The 26,828-nt window shown below is 50.7% G+C and overlaps 1 protein-coding gene across 50 annotated transcripts; it reads right to left on the reverse strand.

Moving 5' to 3' along the window:
* Nucleotides 1-6,080: 6,080 nt before the first annotated feature.
* ABCD4 (ATP binding cassette subfamily D member 4) lies at nucleotides 6,081-26,534 on the reverse strand. 50 transcript variants are annotated; one of them, XM_073997821.1, is made up of 20 exons: nucleotides 26,436-26,534; nucleotides 20,478-20,596; nucleotides 19,883-20,010; nucleotides 18,243-18,382; nucleotides 16,890-16,918; nucleotides 16,682-16,798; nucleotides 16,217-16,337; nucleotides 15,509-15,559; nucleotides 13,504-13,598; nucleotides 13,104-13,225; nucleotides 12,905-12,996; nucleotides 12,641-12,730; nucleotides 10,336-10,544; nucleotides 10,072-10,163; nucleotides 9,530-9,593; nucleotides 8,783-8,832; nucleotides 8,267-8,319; nucleotides 7,870-7,946; nucleotides 6,791-6,906; nucleotides 6,081-6,619 (listed from the first exon to the last, which is right to left on the reverse strand). In XM_073997821.1, the coding sequence occupies exons 7-20, from the start codon at nucleotides 16,288-16,290 to the stop codon at nucleotides 6,551-6,553; spliced, it is 1,254 nt and encodes a 417-aa protein (XP_073853922.1). In that variant the 5' UTR covers nucleotides 16,291-16,337; nucleotides 16,682-16,798; nucleotides 16,890-16,918; nucleotides 18,243-18,382; nucleotides 19,883-20,010; nucleotides 20,478-20,596; nucleotides 26,436-26,534; the 3' UTR covers nucleotides 6,081-6,550. The 50 variants fall into 50 exon arrangements, 42 of the variants coding, with proteins under 42 accessions (XP_073853922.1, XP_073853916.1, XP_073853912.1 ...); XM_073997815.1 differs by having other exon boundaries at nucleotides 9,530-9,566; nucleotides 16,217-16,342; XM_073997811.1 differs by having other exon boundaries at nucleotides 16,217-16,342.
* Nucleotides 26,535-26,828: the final 294 nt, after the last annotated feature.

A 26,828-nucleotide genomic window follows, 5' to 3' on the forward strand; every position in this document is an offset into this window, starting at 1 on the left:
GAGGTTCTACTTGTTATTGAAAACTAGACATTTGAAGGCCGGGCACGGTGGCTCACGCCTGTAATCCCAGCACTTTGGGAGGCTGAGGTGGGCGGATCACCTGAGGTCAGGAGTTCAAGACTAGCCTGGGCAACGTGGTGAAATCCCGTCTCTACTAAAAATACAAAAATGAGATGGGCATGGTGGCAAGCGCCTGTAATCCCAGCTACTCGGGAGGCTGAGGCAGGAGAATTACTTGAATCTGGGAGGCAGAGGTTGCAGTGAGCAGAGATCACACCACTGCAATCCAGCCTAGGAGAGAGCAAGACTCTGTCTTAAGAAAAAAAAAAAAAAGAAAACTAGACATTTGAATATTGTAATATGGCAACCCTAGAAATCAGTCTCTCCTCCTTCCCCAGTTTGCTGTTTTTAAATGCTGAAGGCTGTAGTTGCCTCTTTGTTTGGTGACTTTACCGAACTGTTTTGGCAAAGTCAGTAATCCTTGTCATGTGTGGTCTCTGTTCAGCTAGTGCCTTGAGAGATTTCCTTGAATGCCAGGAGCTAAAAACAAATGAACCCCTCTGTCCTGCCCTGAACTCGAGCCTTCCCTGAGGCTTCCAACCTTCAAGACTCTTTCCTACCTACAGATGAACAAATTCACTGGCCCACCCTGGCCAGCCTCACTGGGCTTGCAGGCTCAAGGTCAATGTTCCCAAGCCCATGTCCTCCTGCTTGATGCCCAGGGCCAGGGCCTAGATAAGCTTTACCCCACTCCCTAGGAGAGCATTGCTGCAGCCTCCCACAAGGGTACTGGCGCCCTCTCAGCTGACTTGTTCTCCAAGGGCCGGCTGTCCCAACAATTACACGTGCCTCCACAGGGTCCTCTCTGTCCCAGGGATTAGCTCAGGAACATGCATTGTCCCAAAATCCAAGCACGGAATCAGCCAGGAGCTCCTGGTACCAACAGGACAGTGCTTCCATAAAGGCAACATTTACAGAGAATAACTGGTATTGTGTTTCTCCGGCTTCCTGGAACTGACAAGCTCAGCTCTTGCGGATGCAGAACACAGAGCACAGCTCTCTCTGGCCTATGGCAGGAACAGAGGCTTATTTGTGACCTGCCAGTCCCTGCCACCCTCAAAATGACCAGAGTGACCAGCCCGAGTCTCGTGGGGGCTCCTTATCCTCTGCCCATGAGAAGCATCTCCCTCCCTCCTTCCTCTGCCCGGAGCGTTTCCCACTCTGCTTCCTTCTCAACTGGCCATCAGTGATATCCCAGGCCCTGCAGCCTTCCTTGCTGCCAGGTCTGTGGTGACAACTAAATGAAAAAATGGGCAGGGCACAGTGGTTCACGCCTGTAATCCCAGCACTTCGGGAGGCCGAGGCAAAAGGACTGCTTGAGCCCAGGAGTTCAAGACCAGTGTGGGCAACGTGGTGAAACCCCATCTCCAAAAACAAAAAATTTAGCTGGGCATGGTAGTGCACACCTATGGTTCCAGCTACTTAGGGAGGCTGAGGCAGAATTGCTTCAGCCCAGGAAGTCGAGGCTGCAGTGAGCTATGATTGTGCTACTACACTCCAGCTTGGATGACAGAGAAAGACCCCATCACTCATACATACACATATACATAAATGAAAAAACGTCTGGAAAATGCTGGATGTGGGGGACGTGCGGCAGCTGTGTATGAGGACTTCTGTTCGCAGTGCCTGCCCCACAGATGTCGCATTCATGAATTTTTGTTCAAAAGCTAAGATCACTTCCATCCTCTCTGGTCTTTCCTGAGATAATCTGTCCCGGAATCCAAGTTGTCCCCTCCAGTACCCAATTCTTTCGGAGGGGTTAAAGGGATTGCAGGGGACAGACAGGAGAGGGAGAAGACACAGGCCGCTGCATAAAAAGTGAAACCGAGGGAAAGATAATGGGGATGTTAAAGATGGTTTGCAGGCCACGGTGGCTCACGCTGGTAATCCCAGCACTTTGGGAGGCCGAGGCAGTTGGATTGCCTGAGTTCAGGAGTTCGACACCAGCCTGGCCAACATGGTGAAACCCTGTCTCTACTGAAAAAAAAACAAAGGCCGGGTGTGGTGACTCACGCCTGTAATCCCAGCACTTTGGGAGGCCAAGGTGGGCGAATCACGTTAGGAGATCGAGACCATCCTGGCTAACATGGTGAAACCCTGTCTCTGCTAAAAATACAAAAAATTAGCTGGGTGTGGTGGTGGATGCCTGTAGTCCCAGCTACTCGGGAGGCTGAGGCAGGAGAATGGCGTGAACTCGGGAGGCGGAGCTTGCAGTGAGCCGAGATTGCGCCACCGCACTCCAACCTAGGGGACAGAGCGACTCCATCTCAAAAAAAAAAAAAAAAAAAACAACGACGAAAGATTACCTGGGCATGGTGGCACATGCCTGTAATCCCAGCTACTAGGGAGGCCCAGGTGGGAGAATTGCTTGAACCTGGGAGGCGGAGATTGCAGTGAGCCAAGATTGCGCCATAGCACTCCAGTCTGGGCAACAAGAGTGAAACTGTCTCAAAGAAAAAAAAAAAAAAAGGTGGCCTGCTTTGCAGCAGAAACTAGGACTCCCTACACACTCATGAACCATCTGGTAACATTCTGTAATAGTGTTCCATGGTTTTGTATTTGACTTGATGTTTTGGGGAATGCTAGAATGCTTGAGTTCTAGAGGCAGCTCAAGAAGACCTGCTAGAGTATCACAACAGACATAGGAATTTGTAAATGTTTTCCACTTGTAGTTGAGCCCAAAGCGTTTTCCTGCGGTTTTCTGTCTTCAGACCCACCATGTACCACATGGAACACACGAGCTCCAGCAGAGGTGCTAGGTCCATCTTGCTCCCCACTGTAACCCTGGAACTGAGAATGGTGCCTCAGACATGGCTGGTGTGCAGCAAATCAAAGTGCCCTCACTTTCTTTTTTTTTTTTTTTTTTTTTTTTTTGAGACGGAGTCTCGCGCTGTGTCACCCAGGCTGGAGTGCAGTGGCGCGATCTCGGCTCACTGCAAGCTCCGCCTCCCAGGTTCACGCCATTCTCCTGCCTCGGCCTCCGAGTAGCTGGGACTACAGGCGCCCGCCACCAGGCCCGGCTAGTTTTTTGTATTTTTAGTAGAGACGGGGTTTCACCATGTTAGCCAGGATGGTCTCGATCTCCTGACCTCGTGATCCACCCGCCTCGGCCTCCCAAAGTGCTGGGATTACAGGCCGGCCAAAGTGCCCTCACTTTCAAGAGCTGCCCCATAGCCCACAGAATGGCTGTGCCACCAGTTACTAACATTCCCTATGTGGCAGGCTCAGGCTGCCTCCTGATACTTCTTTTTTTCAGAGTCCAGCTGCCGTCCAGGCTCCTGTTTCTCGATTCTCCTTGTGGTTTTTCTCATTTTTCTGGCTCCCTCTGAGCTGCTTCTAGCTAGGATTCAAGCAGGTGAGAGAAGTGAATGGCTGGAAGATTGACTTATGTGGTCACATCGACGGTACCCGGTGATGCACTAGACAAGGGTGTACTTTAGACCTAGTGCACCAAGGCTAGGTCTAAAGTTTTGACTCATGTATCCAGATGGACAGTGAGTGGCGCCACTTGCCATCAGAGGAGATGCTAGAAAAGGCTCTGAGGAAAGCTTTTTTTATTTTGAGACGGAGTCTCGCTCTATTGCTCAGGCTGGAGTGCCGTGAACAATCTCTGCTTACTGCAACCTCCGCCTCCAGGGTTCAAGTGATTCTCCTGCCTCAGCCTCCCCAGTAGCTGGGATTATAGATGGCTGTCACCACACCTGGCTAACTTTTTTATTTTTAGTAAAGATGGGGTTTCACCATATTGGCCAGGCTGGTCTTGAACTCCTGACCTTGTGATCTGCCCGTCTTGGCCTCCCAAAGTGCTGGGATTACAGGCGTGAGTGAGGAAAGCTCTTTTTTTGAGACAGTCTTGCTCTAGCACCAGGCTGGAGTGCAGTGGCATGATCTCAGCTCACTGCAACCCCCGCCTCCTGGGTTCAAGCGATTTTCTAGCGTCAGCCTCCCAAGTACCTGGGATTACAGGCATGTGCCACCACACCCAGCTAATTTTTGCATTTTTAGTAGAGATGGGGTTTCACCATGTTGGCCAGGATGGTTTCAATCTCCTGACCTTGTGATCCACCCGCCTCGGCCTCCCAAAGTGCTGGGATTACAGGCATGAGACACCATACCCAGCCAGGGGAAGCTCTTAAGTTCATTTTGGGACACGCTGGGTTTGAGGTGCCTTTACTAGACACACATTGACATGGTAAGCTGACAGTGGATAGAGATGACAAAAGATGGCTTTTCTGCCTGTTCCGCAGCCCAGGAGCCTCCAGAAGAGTGATGGGAAACCTACGGCTATCTTTATGTCTCATCCACATGGGTCACTGTAGATTCCTGGGTGGCCAAAATGGGCCTTAAGTTTGGGAAACTATTTGCCTGGCTAACGTACGACGCATTTAAAACAAACATTTTGTTCATAATGTACTATGAAGGACCCAAGACCCGATTTTCTTCCATGCACGTTTGTATCGACACATCTACAACGCTGAGTAGTCTCTATCTCTGACATAAGGGAGGGAAGCAGGTGCAGAGTGTGCCCCTAGGAGGAGTGTGCCCCTAGGAGTAGCTTTCTTGGGCAGTTTCTGTGAGGGAGAAGGCTGAGAGTAAAGAACAGAACAGCACTGGGAACCAGTTAGAGGCAGAGGAAGCAGCAAATGCAAAGACCCTGAGTTAGGAATGAATTGGTCTCCAAAATAATCTGGACACGGCGCATGGGAGCTCCTGCCTGTGGTCCCAGCTACTTGGGAGGCTGTGGTGGGAGGATCACGGGAGCCCAGGAAGTCAAGGCTGCAATGAGCTATGATTGTGCCACTAGACTGCAGCCTGGGCTATAGAGTGAGATGTGAGACACTGTCTCAAAAATAAATAAAGAAATACATAATAAAAATAAACAAAATAGCCTGGCAGCCTCAGCAGCACCTGTGAAAAAGGCTTAGGAGTTGAAGAAGTCGGTAATAAAGCCATTTTTAGGTGGTACCAAGAAGGCATTAAATAATCTTAAATTTTACAGTGAGAAAATACAATTCTTGCTCCATCTTTCTAATTTTATTAAGGAGAAGAATCTCAGTTGAGTGCCGGTCCATCTAACTCCTCACCTCCCTTTTTTACAAAAAGAACAAGCCTCAGGCCCAGAGTCTATGCAGGCAACAGCATCTAGCTGTAATTTAATAACACTGGTGGTTTTTCTTGTATTTATTTTTAGTTACTTTCCATTTATGTGAAGTGTAAAATTTCACTTAAAAATCCATTTAAACTTAAAAGGTGAGTTTGTTTTTAAAAATATTAAGTAACTTGCCGGGCGCAGTGGCTCACGCCTATAATCCCAGCACTTTGGGAGGCTGAGGTGGGTGGATCACGAGGTCAGGAGATCAAGACCATCCTGGCTAACACGGTGAAACCCTATCTCTACTAAAAATACAAAAAATTGCATGGTGGCGGGCGCCTGTAGTCCCAGCTACTCAGGAGACTGAGCCAGGAGAATGGCATGAACCGGGGAGGCGGAGCTTGCAGTGAGCCGAGATCGCGCCACTGCACTCCAGCCTGGGCGACAGAGCAAGACTCCGTCTCAAAACAAACAAACAAAAAATTAAGTACAAGAAGTACAGAAGCCTGGCAAAAACCATGAAAGTGAGGGAGGTAATACGTAGACAACTGAACTGGAGGGGCACTGGTCTGAGTGAGGACTTTGGGCACAGTAACTCCACCTCATGCTTTGTGCTTTCTGGGTTTTGTCTGTTTAATTTGTTGTTGTTTTTCCCCAATATAAACTTTTTTTTTTTTTAAAAAACCCAACCTTATTTTGGCTAAGGGGAAAGGGATTTACTTTCATTTGGGTGAAGACAGGACAGACTAAAGGTCCCTAGAGGTTAGTGGTTCAGGTTCTAACCACACAACACTGATGAATGGAAAGGGAGATGTAGGGAGAAGTGAAAAACCCTGGGCAACAGCAGAGCATGCTTCCCTTCCCACCAAGCTCTCAAATACAAGTCTGGAGATTCAATAAAAAAGATCATTCCATGATAGAGAAGACAGAAAGCTGTAACTCTTTTTAATGTTTAACTTTTCTTTGTAAAAAACTTATTAAAAAAACTTAAATGGTCAGTTAAAGTTAAAAATCTATTGCTGCACAATATAACTGATTAAAAGATTTCCAGATCTCTTGACTCCAAGAGATCTCTTTCCACCCTGACCTTTCATTTCTTATAGATCTCACACTTCCAGATTTCTCTCTGGCAAACACGATCTGAAATCATTCGTAGGTAATCAACCGTTTAAGCATATGGAGGCTCTGGCTGAGGCAGCAGAGTCCTGGGAGACTGAACACTGGGAGACTCAGTGTCCCCCACAGAAATCCAGACCCGGGCTCAGCCCAACACCGCCAGGGCTCCTGCACAGGACCTATGTGGCGAACCTGAGCTCGATCTTCCCCGCCAGTCCTCCTGGTCACTCCTGAGGGCTGCCGACCCTCCAGAGTGTGGCTCTCCTTCTAAAAGCTGGAGCTTCATTCCACTTTGATTCTCATCAGCTCCCATCTTCCTCCTCCACAGAGTTTCAGAACGAAGGAATGAAACTACAAGAGACCACCACCACACGGAGATCAGGTTGCCCTGGCCACTGGCACAGGAGGCCACTCAGTTCTCTCTGCTACTGCTACTCCCTGTTTTGAGGAGCCTCTGGCTCTGGCCAGGCTCAGCCTTTGGGTTCTCTCTCCTCCTTAGGCCATCCTTGTGAGCACAGGTACCTTCTCAAGGCTCTGCCGATGTCCCACACTGATGAACGTCATCCCCAGCTGCTGGCCGATGCGATAGAGCTCGTTCTCTACCTCCTCTGTCAGGGCACTGGTGGCTTCATCAAGCACTGAGGGCAGAGCACAGAGGAAGAGATCAAAGCCCTGCCCTCTGCTGCTGCTGCTTCTCCTCCCACCCACACTCAACCCCGGCTGGGACCCAGGGGAGGCTGAAAGCTTCTCTGGCTTCCAGAAGCCCTGCCTCAGGGAGAAGGATGGGTCAGAGGAGCAGAGGGCCAGACTCTGTGAGGGAATCGCCTGTAAGCAGCTACATGAAATCTCTCAGCTTCTACAGATAAGCATCAGCCACTTCCTGGGACCACTCAATCCAGGGAATCCCAGTCCCCCGCAAGAAGGTCAGTCTTTGGAAAAGTCCACACCCATCTCCCTGCCAGGCACAGCTTGGCAGGAGAGGAGGATGGGTGCCCATTCATTTGATGGTGGAGCCAGAAGAGCATAAAATTACAACCCTTCAAGGTTGGCTCTTGGCTCCAGCTGCTGCCAGGCAAAAAGCTTATGAGCTGGGCATGGTGGTTCATGCCTGTAATCCCAGCAATTTGGGAGGCCAATGCGGGAGGATGGCCTGAGTCCAGGAGCTCCAGACCAGTCTGGGAAACACAGCATGACCCTGTCTCTACAAAACTAAAAATAAAAAAATTAGCAGGGTGTGGTGGCACATGCCTGTAGTCTCAGCTACTCAGGAGGCTGAGGTGGGAGGATCACTCAAGCCTGGGATTTCCAGGCTGCACTGAGCCATGACTGTGCCACTGTACTCCAGCCTGGGTGACAGAGTGAGACTCTGTCTCAAAAAAAAAAAAGAGAAAAGAAAGCTTATGAGCAGGCAGTACAGCATATTCAGTGTTACTCTGAAGATGCCAAGCACTGTTTACAAGGGCAGGGCCTGCTGTCCTCTCCAGCAGGGAACTCGGAGAAGCCCAGTCATGCACAGGTGTGCCTGGGTGCCCGTGAACACATGCTGCTACACCCCTGAGTGCAGACAACACATGCATGTGCAGCCACAAGGCAGACCTCACCTGCGTACTTCGGTTGCAGGTAGAAGAGTCGGGCAAAGGAGAGCCGTTGCATCTCCCCTGGGGACAGAACATCATACCTGAGGAAAGGGAGGGGAGAGGACTGCTGGAAGAGGAAGGATATAGCTTAGCTTTTACCTAGAATGGTCTGGGTGGGAAGAGGTTTCTCTGTAGAGAGGTGAGCCCCAGGAGATAGAAGCCCCTCCCCTTTCAACCATAGGCCTACAGCCCTCACAGAGTGAGGCAAAACTCTGTTCCCAAGGACATAAACTTGCACCCGATTGACCAGCCAAACATCTGGACTTTGGGGTCAGGAGCCGTTCCATTCCTTGACAGGGACCCTGAAACCAATGGTCTTTATGGTGGAGCTATCTCTGAAGCACCCAAGCTCTGTTCTTACCAGTTCCAGTCCACCTGCTGGTCCAGACCCTCTGTCCTTGCCACCAAGTTGGACTGTAACAGACCCAGAGGGCACGATGTCCATGAAATGGCCAGCCCTGCTACCTGCCATCATGGGGAACCTCCCTCACTCCCCAGCACGCGAACACACACATCTCTAAGACAAACATATGCCCCAGTGGCATACCAAGGTGGGGGGCTGTGGGACAGTCTGCCCCAGCCAGAGAGGAATATATTCTACCAATGACACTGTTTAGACTTGCTGGAGTATGGTGATAACAAAAAAGCAAACTGCCTTTGTCAGTCCTATTCTTGTTTTAAAATTCTCCAGTGAGAGCACTACCCGCTTCCTGCCTAAACCTGGCCAACAGCACACACTGTCAATTGATATTCCCATTCTCCACCCCAGGTTCAGACTTCCAGTCCTGGGCCCAGGCACAGCAGGGCCAGCACCTGCCTACCTGTAGCTGGTGCTCCCAGGTGGGCTTGGGTCCTGAGGGTCCCTGCCCCCACTTACCAGGCCTGCCAATTCCAAGAACCTCAAGATCCTCTCATCATCAGCAGAACCTGCACAACAGAGAAGCCTTCTGCAAAAAGCCAGAGCCTCCTGGCTGGTCAAAACAGACAGGGCAAGGCTGGGCACAGTGGCTTACGCCTGAAATCCCAGCACTTTGGAAGGCCGAGGTGGGTGGATCACAAGGTCAGGAGATGGAGACCACCCTGGCCAACATGGTGAAACCCTGTCTCTATTAAATATACAAAAATTAGGCAGGCATGGTGGCATGCGCCTGTAGTCCCAGCTACTTAAGAGGCTGAGGCAGGAGAATTGCTTGAACCCAGGAGGTGGAGGTTGCAGTGAGCTGAGATCACACCACTGTACTCCAGTCTGGGTGACAGAGTGAAACTGCATCTCAAAAAATAAAAAAAAGAATAGACAGGGCACATGGCAGGGGTGGGGGCCCCAGAATGCTGGGTGAAGCCTCTGAAGTCACAGGTTGCAGCCCTTGGTAAGGGAAGGGGTGGGTGAAGGAAGGCATCACTTCCCTTGTCCCAATGGGCGTCTCTCCTTAAGGACGGAAAGACAGAATGAGGTGAGATCTGGGTGCAGACCCCCGAACAGTCAAAGGAAGACAGGAGTCCCTCTTCCTTCAATCAGCGGCCTGGCTGGGGCCTCTCCCAAAGGGCACAGGTGAGGTCACAGTCAGGTAGAGCAGGGACAACCGTGACAGAAGGAGAGGACATGACCTGAGGAGGACCAGCTCACCTGAGTCGGGGTAGACCTCCTTCAGGGGATATATCACCTGAGAAAAGAAAAAAACCACACCAGCCTAGGAGGAGGGAGAGCAAGAGATGGAGCTGCACACAGCCCACCCTCCCTCCAGAACCCACTGGAACCTCCCAAGGAGGAGAGGTGGGAACGCCTGGCCCGGGTCAGATGGGAGAGGCTCTGGCCCGCAGACAGCAGGGCAAGGTCCCTACAACCTTCAGAAGTGTGTTTAGTGGGAAGAGTGGAACAGCCTCCTGAGGGCAGGGGCCCCACAAACCCACCTCGGGTGTTTATGCGTGTGATATCTGGCGTGAGTCCTTGCCCCATTTACCTGCCTCAGGAGCTGCTCTGAGTAGTGGGCCCAATCCATGGATGTGAATACAAGGTTCTTAGAGCCAGCAGGTCCCAGGCTCGGGCCACTTTACTACCTCACCTTTTGCCCTGACTCTAGGGCCTGAGACCTGTCACAGTGCCAAAGGTCCCAGCTGTGGGCGGGTGGGGCTGAGGAGGGAGGAGTGGGCCCCCTGAACTAGGCTGACCTGCTCCCGAAGGGTCCCGTCAGTGAAGAATGGCTTTTGTGGCAGGAATAGCACCCCATGGGGCCCAAAGTCCGTCAGCATCTGCACTGAGCCTGCAGAGCCCATAGAAACCTTCATTGTGAGATCTCCCAGAAGAGGCAACTGCCTGTCTCCTCTCTTCCTTGTTCCCCAACAGAAAAGAATGGATTCTACTACACTGTCTCCACCCTCACTCCACCCCTAGGGCCCAGGCTGGGTCAGAGGGAGGGAGGGCCTGGCTCTCACCCCGTGTACTTGTCCAGAGGCCGCCCAGAACCCGGAGCAAGGAGGTCTTGCCAGTGCCCGTGTTGCCTGTGATGAGCAGGCTCTGTCCCTCGGAGATCTTTAGGCTCAGATCCTTGATTAGGGGTTTGTCAGAGGAGGGGGCAGAGATGGAGACCCGCTCAAGGAGAAATGCTGTGTCTGCTGGCTCTGCCGCTGGCCACCCTGAGGCTCTGTCAGAGAAGAGAGGGGACGTGAGGAAGATGGGCAGGGTCAGTATTGCTGTGGGGGAGGCACTTCTCCCGGGAGCCACCACCTGTGGATTGTTATGGGCTGACTTGCATCCTCCCAAAATCCCAGCCCCCAGTGCCTCAGAATGTAACCACATTTGGAGGCAGGGTCTTCTTTTTTTTTTTTTTTTTGAGAGAAACTCTTGCTCTTGTCACCCAGGATTGAGTGCAGTGGTGCAATCTCGGCTCACTGCAACCTTCGCCTCCTGGGTTCAAGTGATTTTCCTGTCCCAGCTTCCTGAGTAGCTGGATTACAGGTGCCCACCACTGCGTCCATATTTTTAGTAGACAAAGGGTTTCGCTATGTTGGCCAGTCTGGTCTTGAACTTGTGACTTCAGGTGATCCGCCCACCTCAGCCTCCCAAAGTGGTGGGATTATAGGTGGAAGCTTCTGTGCCCGGCTGGAGGCAGGGTCTTTAAAGAGATGATGTTAACATGAAGCTGTTAGGGCGGGACCCTAATCCACTATGACTGGTGTCCTTTGAAGACAGAGGTGGCAGGGACATGCATACACAGAGGAATGGCCACATGACGACACAGCAACAAGGTGGCCATCTACAAGCCAAGGAGTGGCCTCAGAAGAAACCAACCCTGCTGACAACTTGATCGTGGACCATTAAGCATCCGGAATTGTGAAAAAATTAATTTCTAGTGTTTAAGCTACCCGGCTTGGGGTATTCTGTCACGCAGCCTGAGCACATTAATACAGGGGTAGGGGTGGAACTTCTACTCTGTGCCTGGGTGGACAAAGCCCCTTATGGGACTGATCTTAATCAGTCTAACGCCCATGAATCTCAAATATCATCACAGATGAGGACACTAAGAGTCAGGTGGCTAAGTAACTGCCCAGGTCACAGAGCGGTAGAATTAGAGGTCATCTAATTCTAATGCTGGTGGGTCTTCATGGTGTCACAGTATGACCAGAGTACTAATAACAAGAATGGGAGTGGTTAAAGCTAAACGGTTCTGGAGTTTCAGGCTCTCTGCATGGATGCCTGGCAACCCACAGAACAGCAATTCCAGTTTCCTACAGACCCTCCTTTACGCCTAGCCTCTGAACTCATGGTTGCATGAAGCTTTCATTTGGAACAGAAGCAAGAGTTAAGGCATCAACTCCTAAGAAAAGCAAGTTGAGTGTAGGCCCTGGAATTCAGATTGATTTTTGAAAGCTTATGATGTGGCCACTGTCCAAGCACTTTCCAGAGATGATGATATCTAATCCTTACAACAAGTGAAGGAAGGTTCCATTATGACCTCCTTTTCAGACATGAAGAAACAGAACAGTTGGGGGCCGGGCGCGGTGGCTCAAGCCTGTAATCCCAGCACTTTGGGAGGCCGAGATGGGCGGATCACGAGGTCAGGAAATCGAGACTAGCCTGGCTAACACGGTGAAACCCCGTCTCTACTAAAAAAATACAAAAAACTAGCCGGGCGAGGTGGCGGGCACCTGTAGTCCCAACTACTCATGAGGCTGAGGCAGGAGAATGGCACAGACCCGGGAGGCGGAGCTTGTAGTGAGCTGAGATCCGGCCACTGCACTCCAGCCTGGGCGACAGAGCGAGACTCCGTCTCAAAAAAAAAAAAAAGGAAACAGAACAGTTAGGTAATCTGCCCAAGGAAAGTGTGGAGAGCAAACAAATCCTGAATGCACAGAAACATTACAGATCCACACAGATCTGGGGCTAAGTGAGGTGGGAGAACAAAGACAGATATGCCCCAAGGAAAGGGGCAGGGAAAGGACTCAGTGGGAGGAGGAAGCACAGGAAGAGGAGGACACTGCAGATTCCTGTTATCTCAGGCAGAAGGTGTGTGTACTTTGCTTCCATTAGCTGGGGGAATGGTGTAAATTAACACAACAGATACCGGAACAGCAACATCGACTGTGAACTTACATGTGCCTGGCATTCCATTTCCATCTACTCCTCACAACTCTGCTGCCCTGGGAAAACTCTGGGAAAGGGCAGGGCTCCAGGGTAACCCAAGCCAGGTAATGCCAGAGCCTGCAGCCTCAACTACTGCTCTGCCAGCCCACTACTCACTTGTCCAAGCCCCACTCGCTCTCGCCTAGGATCTCACAGTCCTGCGACTTCAGGGACATGTCCAGCAGCGTCTCTCGAAGTTGCCCAATCCTAAGCAAGAAAAGAAAATCTGAGGCAGGGTCTGGGGGCCAGGTGAAGGCGAATTCCTTTTCCTATCTCACACCCACGAGTACATGGTATGTCTCTGTTCCTTTTTTCACTCAGCCACTTATTCCAGCAGCACACACTCTGCTCAGGAGCCAGAGGGGTGGGACCCAGCCTCACCTGTGCGTGTAGCCAGCCACATCCGAGAGCGTCGTGGACAGGTCGATGAGCTGGGTGAAGCAGCTGATGAGGTAGATGCACACAAAGGCATTCTGGACAGGATGGGGAGTGGTCAAGCAGGTCTCGACTCCAGCCCACAGGCACTGGACCAAAGGACGGAGGGGGGACAGCATGAGGGGTCACCAAAAGGGAGTCTCACCTTGCTGACCAGGGTGCTAAGCTCTGCAGGACTCAGGTCTCCATAGACCCCGCTGAAAATGGGGATTGCGATGACAACGTAACTCAGGATGCTGCCCAGATAGTCAAAGGTGTTGATGCCGACTGTAGAAGACAGATGCGTGAGACACCCAGGAACCATCCACATGCCCTGCAGGGGACACAACCCTAAGACGGGAGGCAGCACGCCAAATAGGGCCACATGCCTTCCCTGGATCCTCATTCTCTTGAGGATACTCACAGAAAGGCAACAGCCCCCGGCCCCCGGTGAATTCCTTCATCACGGCATATTTATCCTTGCAGACAGGAGGTAGACAGGTGTGGGAAGGGAAGCAGACCAGTCCAACCCCATGGTTCCCACTTCCCTGGGCCCCCTCGCCTACTGTACAGCCAGAGCTCCTTGGACATCAGCTCCCTCTGGGTCTGAAGGAGTATCTGCAGCCTGCGGTCTGTCCTCATGTGCTCCACATGCCCAGCTCTGACAAGGAAAGGCTGGGATGTCCACAGGGCTGGAGAGGTTCTGCCAAGTTGGGGGGCCCCTGTCCCATATCACACCCTCCTTTAGAAACCAATGCCATCCAAATGGTCTTGGTCTCAAGCTCTGTCTACCACTAGCACCCATTCATGGCTTCAGTCATGCCTTATAGTATTGTCTGTGTGAAGAACATAAACTCTAGAGTTGGGCAGACCTGGTTCAAATCCTGGCTCTGGCCAGTTACTAGCTGGGTGACACAGGCAGGCTACTTAAGCCTCCAAGCCTCAGTTTTTTCATCTATAAAATAGAGCCACTAATACCTATGTAATAAGTTAGAGTGAAAATTAAAAGTTTCTAAATATAAAATGCCAAGCCCTCAATAAATATAAGGGGCCCTCAATAAATAAAAACTATTGTTAAATAAACATATACAAAGCAGTCACTAGGTGTATCAGGCACTGCACTAGTTAGCTAGTGCAATAAAGAGATGAGAAAATTATCTCTGTCTTTGAGGAGCTCTCAGTCCAGAGGGCAGGCAGGCACACTGCATTCTTCATTTGGAATCAGGAGTACTAAGTGTGCCCTCAGGGCCATGGCAGCAGATGGGCTTAGCCATTAAGGGAGTCTGGGAAGGCTCTCCAGAGGAGGTGATCCGGGGTTTCAAGGATGGGAAGAAATTCGCTAAGGCAGAAAAGGTGGAGGGAGGAGAGAGGGGGCCTTTCAGATTTTGCACAGAGGCCACAGAAGAATTCATCTGAAACTCTAAGAACTAACCTGCCTTCCCAGAGCTTCATGAGCAGAGGTTACAGAATCCAAAAGCAACTTTTCTTTTCTTTTTTTTTTTTGGGATGGAGTCTTGCTCTGTTACCCAGGCTGGAGTGCAATGGCAGGACCTCCGCTTACTGCAACCTCAACCTCCCGGGTTCATGCGATTCTCCTGCCTCAGCCTCCCAAGTAGCTGGGATTACAGGTGCCCACCACTACGCCCAGCTAATTTTTTGTATTTTTAGTAGAGATAGGGTTTCACTATGTTGGCCAGGCTGGTCTCGAACTCTTGACTTCAGGCAATCCACCTGCCTCAGTCTCCCAAAGCGCTGGGATTATAGGCGTGAGCCACCATGCCCAGCCTCCAAAAGCAATTTTTTTTACACACCCAGCCCTGCCCACCTCACAATCCCACCCCAGTGCAGAGTCGCAGTATTCTTGGTGCCCTCAAGTGGTGGAGTTGCAAACTGCAGCAGAGACTGAGGAGCAAAGGTCCCAGGGCTATCAGATCCACCCCAACTACAGGTGAGCCGAGGAGTAGCTTCCACTTAAACGCAAACCTCCGCCTACACTATCAATCCTAATGCTGATTTCAGAGGCCTCACTAAGGCAGAGCACAGGGACTGGCGCTGGCCCCGGAGGGTAGGGATGGGATTTCATGCTGCTGCTGCTCCTGCTACTGCTGTCAGGAGACCAGACGCTTGGCTCCATTAGACAGCATTGTGAGGAGGTCTCCTGGTTTTCTGAGAAGCTCCCGTTCCATCCCACACTACAGAGACAAAGGATCAGGCCCGGACCTCAGACTGGCAAGAAAGCTTCTTAACAGACAGAAGAGCAGAGGCAGAGGGATGTCTTACAGTCACCAGCAAGAGGACGAGGCATTCATTCATTTGACAATTTCAGGCCCTATGCTAGGCCACTAAGACTAAAGCTGGCCACAATAAGGAACCACCAACTTCAGAAGCAAACCCCTGTACCTTAGGACGAGGCAGACAAGGGCAGGGGGAGGTAGAGGGAGAGGGTCACAGCCAAGTGTGACAACACTCAGCCCCTGAGCTCGGTGGTGGTGGGAGAGTTGTAGGATTCATCTTTCCTTCTCCACTCTCAGCTCTGGCAAGGCAGAAGGGGAACCATCTCTCCAGACTCACCTGTAGAAAGCGGCAGGCTCCGCATTCACCCGAATCTGCATGTGCTTGAACCTGGGCGGACCAAAGGGAAATGTGTGCTGACCACAGGGAGTACTGGCCCCACTCCTGTTGGAGTCCTGGATCAAGAAGACCCCCGCCAAGTGGAGCCCAGCTCTGCCTGAAAACTGTGGCTGCCTCAGTCTGACCCTTTCCTGGACTGTTACTGGGTAGAAAACCCCGGGGCTAGGTGGTGTGGCAGGAGCTCTGCAGAGACAGGGCTGCCCCTCAGCTTTCTGCAGAGAGGACGGGGGTATTCCTGCTCACAGCATCTCCTCCTCCCAGGGCCTGGCCTGAAGGAGGGGGACAAGAAGCACAGGGTAGGCACTGGATCCATCGGCTGCTACGCCCAACTGATCCAAGACAGGGTGGTTACGCCAGGGCAGTGAGAAGGCTAAGAGATGACAATGATGATGGTGATGGCCAGCCAGACACGGTTCTCAGTCCTTCTCAGGTATGATCTCATTAATCCTCCCAATCCTCTTGGTAGGCAACGGTACCATTTCCACTTTGGAGAGAAGAACATTGAAGCCTGGAGAGGTTAAAGACCTCTCCAAGATCACACAGCTAGTAACTGGCACAGCTAGGATTTGAACTTAGGCAGTCTTACTCCACATCCCCTTCTTTAACCATTATGCCCCAGCCCAGAAACCTCAGGTGAGGGAGACACACCTAAAATCTCCCTCCAGCTTCTCCTGATGCACCAGCTTCGTCACAATGGGGCCCATCAAAGTTTTGTTCACCATGGTCCCCAGGATGAAATACCCAAAGATGCTCACAGGCCCGAGCCAGCCTGTGCTGAAATAGAGAGAGGGAGAGAGGGTGTGGGGTGCCACCTATCCCCACAGGCCTCAGCCCTTATTCCTGTACCCTCTCGGGTAGCCCCTGTCAATCTGAGTAGCCCACTGGGCCGTCTGCTCCTATGTGGGAGCATCTGGCATGAGCTGTCAGAGCCAGGATACCTGTGACACTGCAACAACACAGGGCCAAAGGAAGGGCAGGGGCCTGAGCACAGGGGATGGGAAGACTCCCTAAGGTTTAGGTGGGAGAGAAGGGAAATAAGCTTCTCTTGGACCTTGACCTGGGAGAGCTGAGGACTCTCTGGAAACCCCAGGCTGGGGAGGAGGGAGGCTTCACCTTTGGAAGCACTGGTAAGTATAGTAGACGAGGATGAATGGGGAGACGATCAGCTTGCTGGCCATGCTGCTGAGCTGCCGGCAGAATCGCTCCACATCCTGGCTGATGCGCTGGTCCCTGGAGCCAACGACACAGAGTAGCTGGACCCAGGGAGATGGGCCCAAAGGTGGAGAGAGCAAGACACTTTCACATCACCTCTGCTCCTGACCTTGCCTCGCAGTACTGTGAGCACTGACCCTGTGGGAAGAGGGAACCAGACAAGGCTGGTTGCCTAGGGGCAACTAAATCCTGGGGCCTTTAAACAGGGTTTTAGAGAGTTGCACCTTACGGTGCCTCAGTTAATCCCCTGAAAAAGCGGGAACTGAAAGGTCCAGCACCCAGGGGTCTGAGCCAGCTCTGAGCAGAGCCAAAGAAAAACTTGAAGGTAGATGAGCTGCTTTTTTTGGATGATGAAGAAAACTATCCCCTTTATCTCAATCTTCCCAAATTTCTCTTATATAAACCCTACCCTGGCCCCTGTAGTTATCTGGCTGTGAAAGCTCCAGGCTGTGAGGCATACCTATAGTACCAGCTACTCCGGGGGCAAAGGCAGGACGGAAGCCATAGCCATCAGAAAGGGGCCTAGAAGTTAGGTAGCAGCAGCAGCCTCCCAGGCATCTTTGCACCAAAGCTCAGCTTGAGCTGAGAGGCACCCCAGGCAACAAAGTGCTTGCTAGGAAGGCGGTGAGTGAGGGGATGGGTGTGAAGGAGACCCCATATGTCTCATCTCACCACTAGGGCTATACTGCTTCCTATTTCCAATGAGCGACGTGACCTTGGGCAAGTCACCTGCAATCTCTGGGCTTCAGCTTCCTCATCTGTAAAATAACAATAGCTAACTTACAGTGGAACACTTGCTATGTGTCAGGCACTGTACATGTGCATTACATGAATGATATCATTTCATCCTCACCACATCCTTTGAGATAGGAACTATTATCATCCTCATTTTACAGAAGGGGAACCTGGGGCTTGGTGACTTTAAGAGCTATAAGCTGAGTGGTGATAGAATGGGATTTGAATCCTAGACTGAGTCCTGGATAGCGGTATTTTTTTTACTGATGAAAATCTAAGAGCTAGTTTTTCTAGCAAGGACATTTTCTTTAGAGGGTGCCTTACTGGAAGACTAAGATATAAAAAATGAAAAGGACAAAAGGAAGCTGCTCCTGACATTTTTTTTTAAGAGGTGGGGGTTTCTGCTATGCTGCCTAGGCTAGAGTACAGTGGCTATTCCCAAGCGTGCTCACGGTGTGCTACTGCTGGACTCAAGTGATCCTCCTGCCTCAGCCTCCTAAGTTGTTGGGACTACAGGTGCATGCCACTGCACCTGGCAGGCTCCTTTTTAGCAGCCTGCAGCTTCTCCAGGGGTCCTCTGCAGGGCACCCTCCCCCATGACTCTGGGCAGCAGCATTTGAAAACAACTGTAGACATCTCCATGGGGTCTGCCGCCAGGAGTCTCCAGGGCTAGGCCAGATGGAAAGGACCACACAGAGTATAGAAAGGACTGAGTTGGGGCACCTACGGGTTATCGATGTCATCCCGCAGCACATTGAGGGTGTAGTACACACGGCCCCGGAAGTAGAGGCAGTGGAGGTGCTCAGTGAGGTCCTTCCTCCAGCTCACATACAGCAGGTTGCAGGTGAACTGATCAAAGCTCTTCAGCTGTGCAGTGGGGGAAGCAAGCGGAAGGGAGAGATGGCTTCCTGAAAATCTCAGCTCAAAGCTCATGGCTGGCAAGAGCCTCCACTGACCCATCCCAGCCTACTCTGACTCTGATTACTCTGTCCACTCAGCTCTTTTCTTGTTTAAATCAGCAAGTCATGAGACTTTCCCTTCCTCACTCACTGACTCACATGTTCATTCCTGCACCAAAGTTTTCTTTTTTTTTGAGACGGAGTTTTACTCTTGTTGCCCAGGCTGGAGTGCAATGGCGTGATCTTGGCTCACCACAACCTCCGCCTCCCAGTTTCAAGCGATTCTCCTGCCTCACCCTCCTGAGTAGCTGGGATTACAGGCAGGTGCCACCATGCCCAGCTAATTTTGTATTTTTCGTAGAGACAGGGTTTCTCCATGTTGGTCAGGCTGGTCTGGAATTCCTGACCTCAGGTGATCTGCCCGCCTCGGCCTCCCAAAGTGCTGGGATTACAGGCGTGAGCCACCACGCCCGGCCTCCTTCACCAAACATTAAGGGGCTTACCAGAGGCAAGACCCTCAAGCCTCTTTCTACACTGTGTTATTTTGAGAGTAGATGAGCTTCTGAAAACTGGAGACCATATTGTCGATTCCATTTAGTTCTTACTCCTTTGTCCCCCAAGCTTGGGACAGAGATTTGTATGCATAGGTGCTTACTGAACGAACACCCAACAAAAGTGGCCACGGTATGACGAGAAGTGGCTTCCCCCAAAAAAACAGGTGGTACAGCCTGGCAGAGAGCATTAGGCTTGAGTTCTGGCAGAGCCTTGAGTCTGCCAGACTCATTTACCACTTCCATAGCAACTATGTGCTAAGCACTAGGGACATCATGAACTCACAGTTTAGCCAGAAAACAATTACAAGGGTGTAAGGAGTGTTACAACAGAGGTAAACTCAAGGAATTAGTTAAGTACAGAAAAAGGGTAGAGTTTGGTGGAGGCGACACAAAGGAGAAAGCTGAGGAAGACCTGAAAGAGGTGACAACGGAGGGATGATGAAAAGTGAGCAGGCGGTAGCCCCCTACTGAATGAGGGGTAGGGGAGGGGGCCATTGTGCAAGAAAGCACCAGTTCAAAGGCTGGGAGGTGTGACATGGTGCCAGGATAAGTCACAGCCTCGGTCCCACAGAGGAGGAGCAGCAGCTCTGGCTGCCGAGCCCAGTTTTAATGAGCTGCCAGAAACAAGAGTTCTAGGAAGGAAAGGGGCAATGATCAGTTCTGCTAAATGCTGATTTAAACCAGAACCTGTGGCCTGGGCCCAGGAGTTGAAACATCTGAGGAATCAATTCCACGTGGGCCAGTAGCAAGATCAATGTGCTTAATAAGGGCAACTATGCCTTTAGTTCCCAGAAAAGGGAGGAAACACACCCCTATAGCTTGCTTCCTGCTTCCTGGAGGCTAAGTCCCACTAGGCATTACAATCACACTGGACTGGAGAGGAAGAGAGACACAGAGTGAGGGAAAGATCTTACCGTGGAGTTCAGAACAATGAGCATGACAGCCAGGAATGTCAGAGCCTTAAACCCTTCCAAGTCTTTGTTTCCCAGGACACCATAGTACTGACTGGGGATCAAGCCAACTTGGTAGATCACCAATTGTTCTGAAAGGAGGGAGAGGAGTAAGAAATCAGTGATGAGGGGTTAAAAAGAAGTGAGGCTTCTTCCTGAGTCCCTGCCTCACCAGCACCCCAAAGAGATGAAAAGGGGCTGGGCACGGTGGCTCACGCCTGTAATCCCACCACTTTGGGAGGCTGAGGAGGGTGTATCACCTGAGGTCAGGAGTTCGAGATCAGCCTGGCCAAGATGGTGAAACCCTGTCTCTACTAAAAAATACAAAGATTAGCCGGGCGTGGTGATGGGTGCTTGTAATCCCAGCTACTCTGGAAGCTGAGGCAGGAGAATCGCTTGAACCAGGAAGGCAGAGGTTGCAGTGAGCTGAGATCGTGCCACTGCACTCCAGCCTGGGGCAACGAGAGAGAAATTCTGTCTCAGAAAAAAAAAAAAAAGATGGAAAGGGACCCCAAACAAGAGCTCCCCTCTCTCCTCTAGTCTGGGCTCACTCGCTCACCCAGTAGGGTCAGGCACAAAAGGGTCAGGAACATCAAGGCATTCTGTGATGACCAAGAAGGAAACAAAACCTTCAGTATCTGCAGGAACCGCTGGAGAAATTGCAGATCCAACCTCGGCCTGAAGAGAAGGTGGGGAGGCAGAGAAAAGCCCAAGATGTAATTAAGCCTTAGGAAGTAGTTATTAAGCGTATCCACATTGTTCTGCAAAGGGTCCAGGCCATGCAGAAAGAATGGTTTCCAAATGCTGAAGATGGTAGGCTGGGAACAGACCATGGATACAAAGGAAATTCTTTGGCCAAGCATGGTGGCTCATGCCTGTAATCCAAGCACTTTGGGAGGCCGAGGCAAGAGGATTGCTTGAGGCCAGGAGTTTGAGACCAGCCTGGCCAACATGGTGAAACCCCATCTCTACTAAAAACACAAAATCAGTTGGGCATGGTGGCACACGCCTGTAATCCCAGCTATTTGGGAGGCTGAGGCAGGAGAATCGCATGAACCCAAGAGGCAGAGGTTGAAGTGAGCTGAGATCATGCCACTGCACTTTAGCCTGGGCAACAGAGCGAGACTCCATCTCAAAAAACAAAACTGGTACTGGCAGATGATGTGATCATTTACACAGGAAACAAGCAAATTGACAGACAAACTGTTGAAAATAAAGAGTTTACCAATGTCATTAGATATACAAATATCAATAGTGTTCTTCTATACCAGCAATAATCAATTATAAAATATAAAGAAAATAAGTAAAAAACCTACAGAAAAACTATCAAATATCCAGGAGTTAACTTTTACATATTGGCCGGGTACAGTGTCTCACGCCTGTAATCCCAGCACTTTGGGAGGCTGAGGCGGGTGGACTACCTGAGCTCAGGAGTCCGAGACCTCCCTGGGCAACATAGTGAAATCCCATCTCTACTAAAATACAAAAAATTAGCCAGGCGTGGCAGCATGCGCCTGTAGTCCCAGCTACTCCGGAGGCTGAGACAGGAGAATTGCTAGAACCCTTGAGGCAGAGGTTTCAGTGAGCTGAGATGGCACCACTGCACTCCAGCCTGGGTGACAAAGCGAGACTCCGTCTCTTAAAAAAACAAATAAATAAAATAACATATTAGACATTTTAGAGGGAAAATGAAAAGCTCTATTGTAGGACATGAAAGAAGACCTAGAAAGACAGGCCTGGCTTGACCCAACATTATGAAGACCTCAGTTCTTTCTTTCTTTTCTTTTTTTGAGATGGAGTCTCCCTCTGTTGCCTAGGCTGGAGTGCAGTGGTGTGGTCTCAGGTCACTGCACCCTCCTCCTCCCAGGTTCAAGCGATTCTCCTGCCTCAGCCTCCCAAGTAGCTGGGATTACAGGTGCCTGCCACCACCCCTGGCTAATTTTTTATATTTTTAGTAGAGACAGGGTTTCACCATGTTGGCCAGGCTGGTCTCAAACTCATGATCTGCCCGCCTCAGCCTCCCAAAGCACTGGGATTACAGGCATGACCCACCGCGTCCAGCCCAAAGACCTCAGTTCTAACAAAAGCAGTCTATAGGTTGGGCGTGGTGACTTACGTCTGTAATCCCAGTACTTTGGGAGGCCCAGAGAGGCGGATCACTTGAGCCCAGGAGTTTGAGACCACCCTGGGCATCATGGCAAAACCCTGTCTCTACAAAAAATACAAGAATTAGTCGGGCATGGTGGCGCACACCTATAGTCCCAGCTACTCAGAGGGCTGAGGCAAGAGGATTGCTTGAGCCCAGGAAGTCAAGGCTGCAGTGAACAGAAATCTTGCCACTGCACTCCAGCCTGGGTGATAGAGCAAGACCCTGTCTCAAAAAAAGCAAAAAACAAAAGCAATCTATAAATTCATTGTAATACCAATCAAAAGCAGGACTTCTCTGAGGAACTTTGTATGGAAATATAAAAGGTCCCTAGCTTAGGGCAATTATGAAAAACAGGAGAGGAGGAGGAAGAGACCCAAACCATCAGGTTATTAAGACATATCAAATTACAGCGCTAGAATAATACTACAGTATTAACACAAGAACAAAAAGACCAACAGGACAGACCAAAAAAACCCTACAAAAACCACGCACAAAAAACCCACAGAACAAACACCTATGTTCACATAGGCACACAATAGAGGTTACAACACAAGAAAGGACACATTAATACTAATAACTGCCAGCACTTATGAAGCATGCACTATGTGCCCTATTCTAAATGTTTTACATGTGTAATTCATTTAATGGCCATGACCCTAGGAAATAGGGACTATATCTTATATTATGGATGAGGAACGGAGGCAAAAAGGGGTGAAGTAACTTGTCTTGTGTCACCCACCTGGTGAGTGGCAGCCTTAGAGCTTGAACACAGTCAACCTGCTCCAAGAATCTGCACTCTTGACTATGCTATACAGCTTCTATAATTTTTAACTAATTAATTAGTTATTAATTGGGTCAGGTGTGGTGGTAATCAAAAACAGTGGAAAAAATCTTAGGTCATTATCTCAAACCATTTACAAAAATAAACTTAAGGCCTGGAGCAATGGCTCATGCTTGTAATCCCAACACTCTGGGAGGCCGAGGTGGGCGGATCACCTGAGGTCAGGAGTTCGAGACCAGTCTGACCAACATGGTGAAACCCCATCTCTACTAAAAATACAAAATTAGCCAGGCCTGGTGGCACATGCCTGTAATCCCAGCTACTTGGGAGGCTGAGGCAGGAGAACTGCTTGAACTCGGGAGGCAGAAGTTGCAGTGAGCCGAGATTGTGCCATTGCAACAAGAACCCGGGCAACAAGAGCGAAACTCCGTCCCCAAAAGAAAAAAAAAAAACCTTAAAAAACTACAAATGGATTAAAAATCTAAATGTGAAAAGTAACACTATTATGTTAGTAGAAAGAAATGTAGAAAAATATCTTAATGAAGGTACCTTAAAAACCTATACAAGGGAAATTGATGAATTTAACTTCATTAGAGTTAAATGTTTTTATTCAACACAGTGCCATAGATTAAGTTAAAAGACTTGGAGGTGGTATCTGCAGAGTGCAAAACCAACAAGGACTTTAAATCTCTCTTTTTTTTTTTTGAGACGGAGTTTTGCTCATTGCCCAGACTGGAGTGCAATGGCGCGATCTCAGCTCACTGCAACCTCCACCTCCCCGGTTCAAGAGATTCTCCTGTCTCAGCCTCCTGACAAGCTGCGATTACAGGCGCATGTCTCTACACCCGGCTATTTTTGTATTTTTAGTAGAGACAGGGTTTCATCATATTGGTCAGGCTGGTCTCGAACTCCTGACCTCAGGTGATCTGCCTGCCTCGGCCTCCCAAAGTGCTGGGATTACAGGCGTGAGCCACAGCGCCTGGCCTAAAATCTTTTTTTTTTTTTTTGAGACAAGGTCTTGCTCTGTTGCCCAGGCTGCAGTGGTGCAATCTCAGCTCGGGGCAACCTCTGCCTCCCAGGTTCAAGCGATTCTCCCACCTCAGCCTCTTTAGTGGCTGGGAGTACGGACGTGCGTCAACACGCTCAGCTAATTTTTGTATTTTTGGTAGAGATGGGGTTTCACCATGTTGCCCAGACTGGTCTGGAACTCCTGGACTCCAGTGGTGCAACCACCTCAGCCTCCCAAAGTGCTAGAATGACAGGTGTGAGCCACCGGGCATGGCCAGGATGTAATATCTAGAGCCTACAAGAATTCCTGCAAGCCAGGAACATAGGAAATCCATAGAGAAGTGGGAAAGGATATAAACAGGCGATTCAAAAAAGGGAAAACCCACATGTTTAATAAACACATGAAAATGCAGGCCGGGCGCAGTGGCTCACGTCTGTAATCCCTGCACTTTGGGAGGCCGAGACGGGTGGATCACCTGAGGTCTGGAGTTCGAGACCAGACTGGTCAACCCCCCGTCTTTACTAAAATACAAAAAATTAGCTGGGTATAGTGGCGCACGCCTGTAATCCCAGCTACTCAGGAGGCTGAGGCAGAAGAATCGCTTGAACCCGAGAGGCGGAGGTTGCAGTGAGCCAAGATCGTGCCACTGTACTCCAGCCCAGGCAACAAGAGCAAAACTCTGTCTCAAAAAAAAAAAAGGAAAGACAGACAGACAGACAGACAGACAGACAGACAGACAGAAAGAAAGAAAAGAAAGAAAAGAAAGAAAAGAAAGAAAGAAAGAAAGAAAGAAAGAAAGAAAGAAAGAAAGAAAGAAAGAAAGAAAGAAAGAAAGAAAAATGTACACGATGGGATACCACCTTACACCCACCAGACTGATAAACATTACAAAACCTGGCCGGGCGCGGTGGCTCAAGCCTGTAATCCCAGTACTTTGGGAGGCCGAGACGGGTGGATCACGAGGTCAGGAGATCGAGACCATCCTGGCTAACACGGTGAAACCCTGTCTCTACTAAAAAATACAAAAAACTAGCCGGGCGAGGTGGCGGGCGCCTGTAGTCCCAGCTACTCAGGAGGCTGAGGCAGGAGAATGACGTGAACCTGGGAGGCGGAGCTTGCAGTGAGCTGAGATCCGGCCACTGCACTCCAGCCTGGGCAACAGAGCGAGACTCCGTCTCAAACAAACAAACAAAAAACAAAAAAAAACAACATTACAAAACCAACCACCACTGGACGATGGAGGGATACTGGGAAACAGGAAGCTTTAGGTACTATCCGTCGTGAAGTATAAACTGGTGTGACCATTCCAAAGAACAATCCAGCAAAATTAGCTATGACCAGGACCCAACTCTGGGGTGGATACCCAGAGAAATGCACCAATATCCACAAGGAGACAACTGCCAGAATATTCATGACAGTGTGGCCTCTAGGGTGTTAATATTAGAAAAAACTCTAGATGGCCGGGTGCGGTGGCTCAAGCCTGTAATCCCAGCACTTTGGGAGGCCGAGACGGGCGGATCACGAGGTCAGGAAATCAAGACCATCCTGGCTAACAAGGTGAAACCCCGTCTCTACTAAAAAATACAGAAAACTGGCCGGGCGCGGTGGCTCAAGCCTGTAATCCCAGCACTTTGGGAGGCCGAGACGGGCGGATCACGAGGTCAGGAGATCGAGAAACCAGCCCGGCTAACACGGTGAAACCCCGTCTCTACTAAAAAAATACAAAAAAACTAGCCGGGCGAGGTGGCGGGCGCCTGTAGTCCCAGCTACTCGGGAGGCTGAGGCAGGAGAATGGCGTAAACCCGGGAGGCGGAGCTTGCAGTGAGCTGAGATCCGGCCACTGCACTCCAGCCTGGGCGACAGAGCGAGACTCCGTCTCAAAAAAAAAAAAAAAAAAAGAAAAGAAAAGAAAAAAAAGAAAAAAATCTAGGTATCCACCACTAGAGGAATAAGTCTATGCACATAGCAGCACTCAGAAGTGAAAACGAGATGACTAGCCTGGATGGACTCAAAAACACAACGTTGGGAAAAAAGGTTTAAAGAAAAATCACAGCATATTATCTAGGAATTCGAAACCACTATATAGATTTCAAAGTAACACGTGCACAAATTTACACAAGTTGGACCGTAAAGCCACTTATATAACACACCAGAGTGGCTGTCTGAAAAGGGGAGTGAAAGGGGTCTGGGAATAGGAACGAAGAGAGGAAGTGATAAAATAAACAAGGAGCCTTGCATTGGCCCACAGGGTGTCAAGAACTGAGAAGGATTAACTCAATTTTGTGCACCTGAGGTTCTTTTTTCAAAAAAAGAAAGCCAGTTGCGAGAGAGAGGGTCCCACACCGGGTGCAGGAGACGGCACAAGTCCAGCCAAGAACCGAGGGGGCCGCGGCCGGTGCGGAACGGCCTCGAGCCGCAGGAGGGCGGACGCCCCTTCAAGAGCTCCTCTTTCTCTCAGAAGTCGTGGGTGCGAGACGGAGGCGCCAGGGCGTCGGACGACGCACGGTGGGCAGGAGAGCCCATTCCCCACAGCCCCGATCTCCTGCTCCCAAACCTCCTCCCCGACCGCCCTGCTTACCTGGAGCCAGCTCCGGGCGCTGGCCCCGGGACCGCCATGACCTGAGACCCGAGGGACTCTGGAACCCGGCGGCCCCGAGTTCAGCACTGGGCAGAGTCCGGGGAAACGGGGCGGGGCGGGGGGGGGCGGCGGGGCGGGGGGGGTGGCGGCGGGGCGGGGTGGGTGGCGGCGGGGCGGGGGGGGTGGCGGCGGGGGCGGGGACCACAGAGACGGCGGCGGATAGAGAGGAAGGCGCGGGAGACGCGGCCTCTCCCGGAAGCGACCGACGTCTCTAAACGTACCAGAGAGTGGGCTCGTCTGACCCGGCGGCTACAGCGCCCCCATCTTTTCTGGGAGGCTTCCCTTTTGACAATAGGTCGCCGAGAGTGTAACTACCTTATGGCAAGTATTTTA

The sequence above is a fragment of the Macaca fascicularis genome, chromosome 7, assembly GCF_037993035.2.
Source record: "Macaca fascicularis isolate 582-1 chromosome 7, T2T-MFA8v1.1".
NCBI classification, from domain to species: domain Eukaryota; kingdom Metazoa; phylum Chordata; class Mammalia; order Primates; family Cercopithecidae; genus Macaca; species Macaca fascicularis.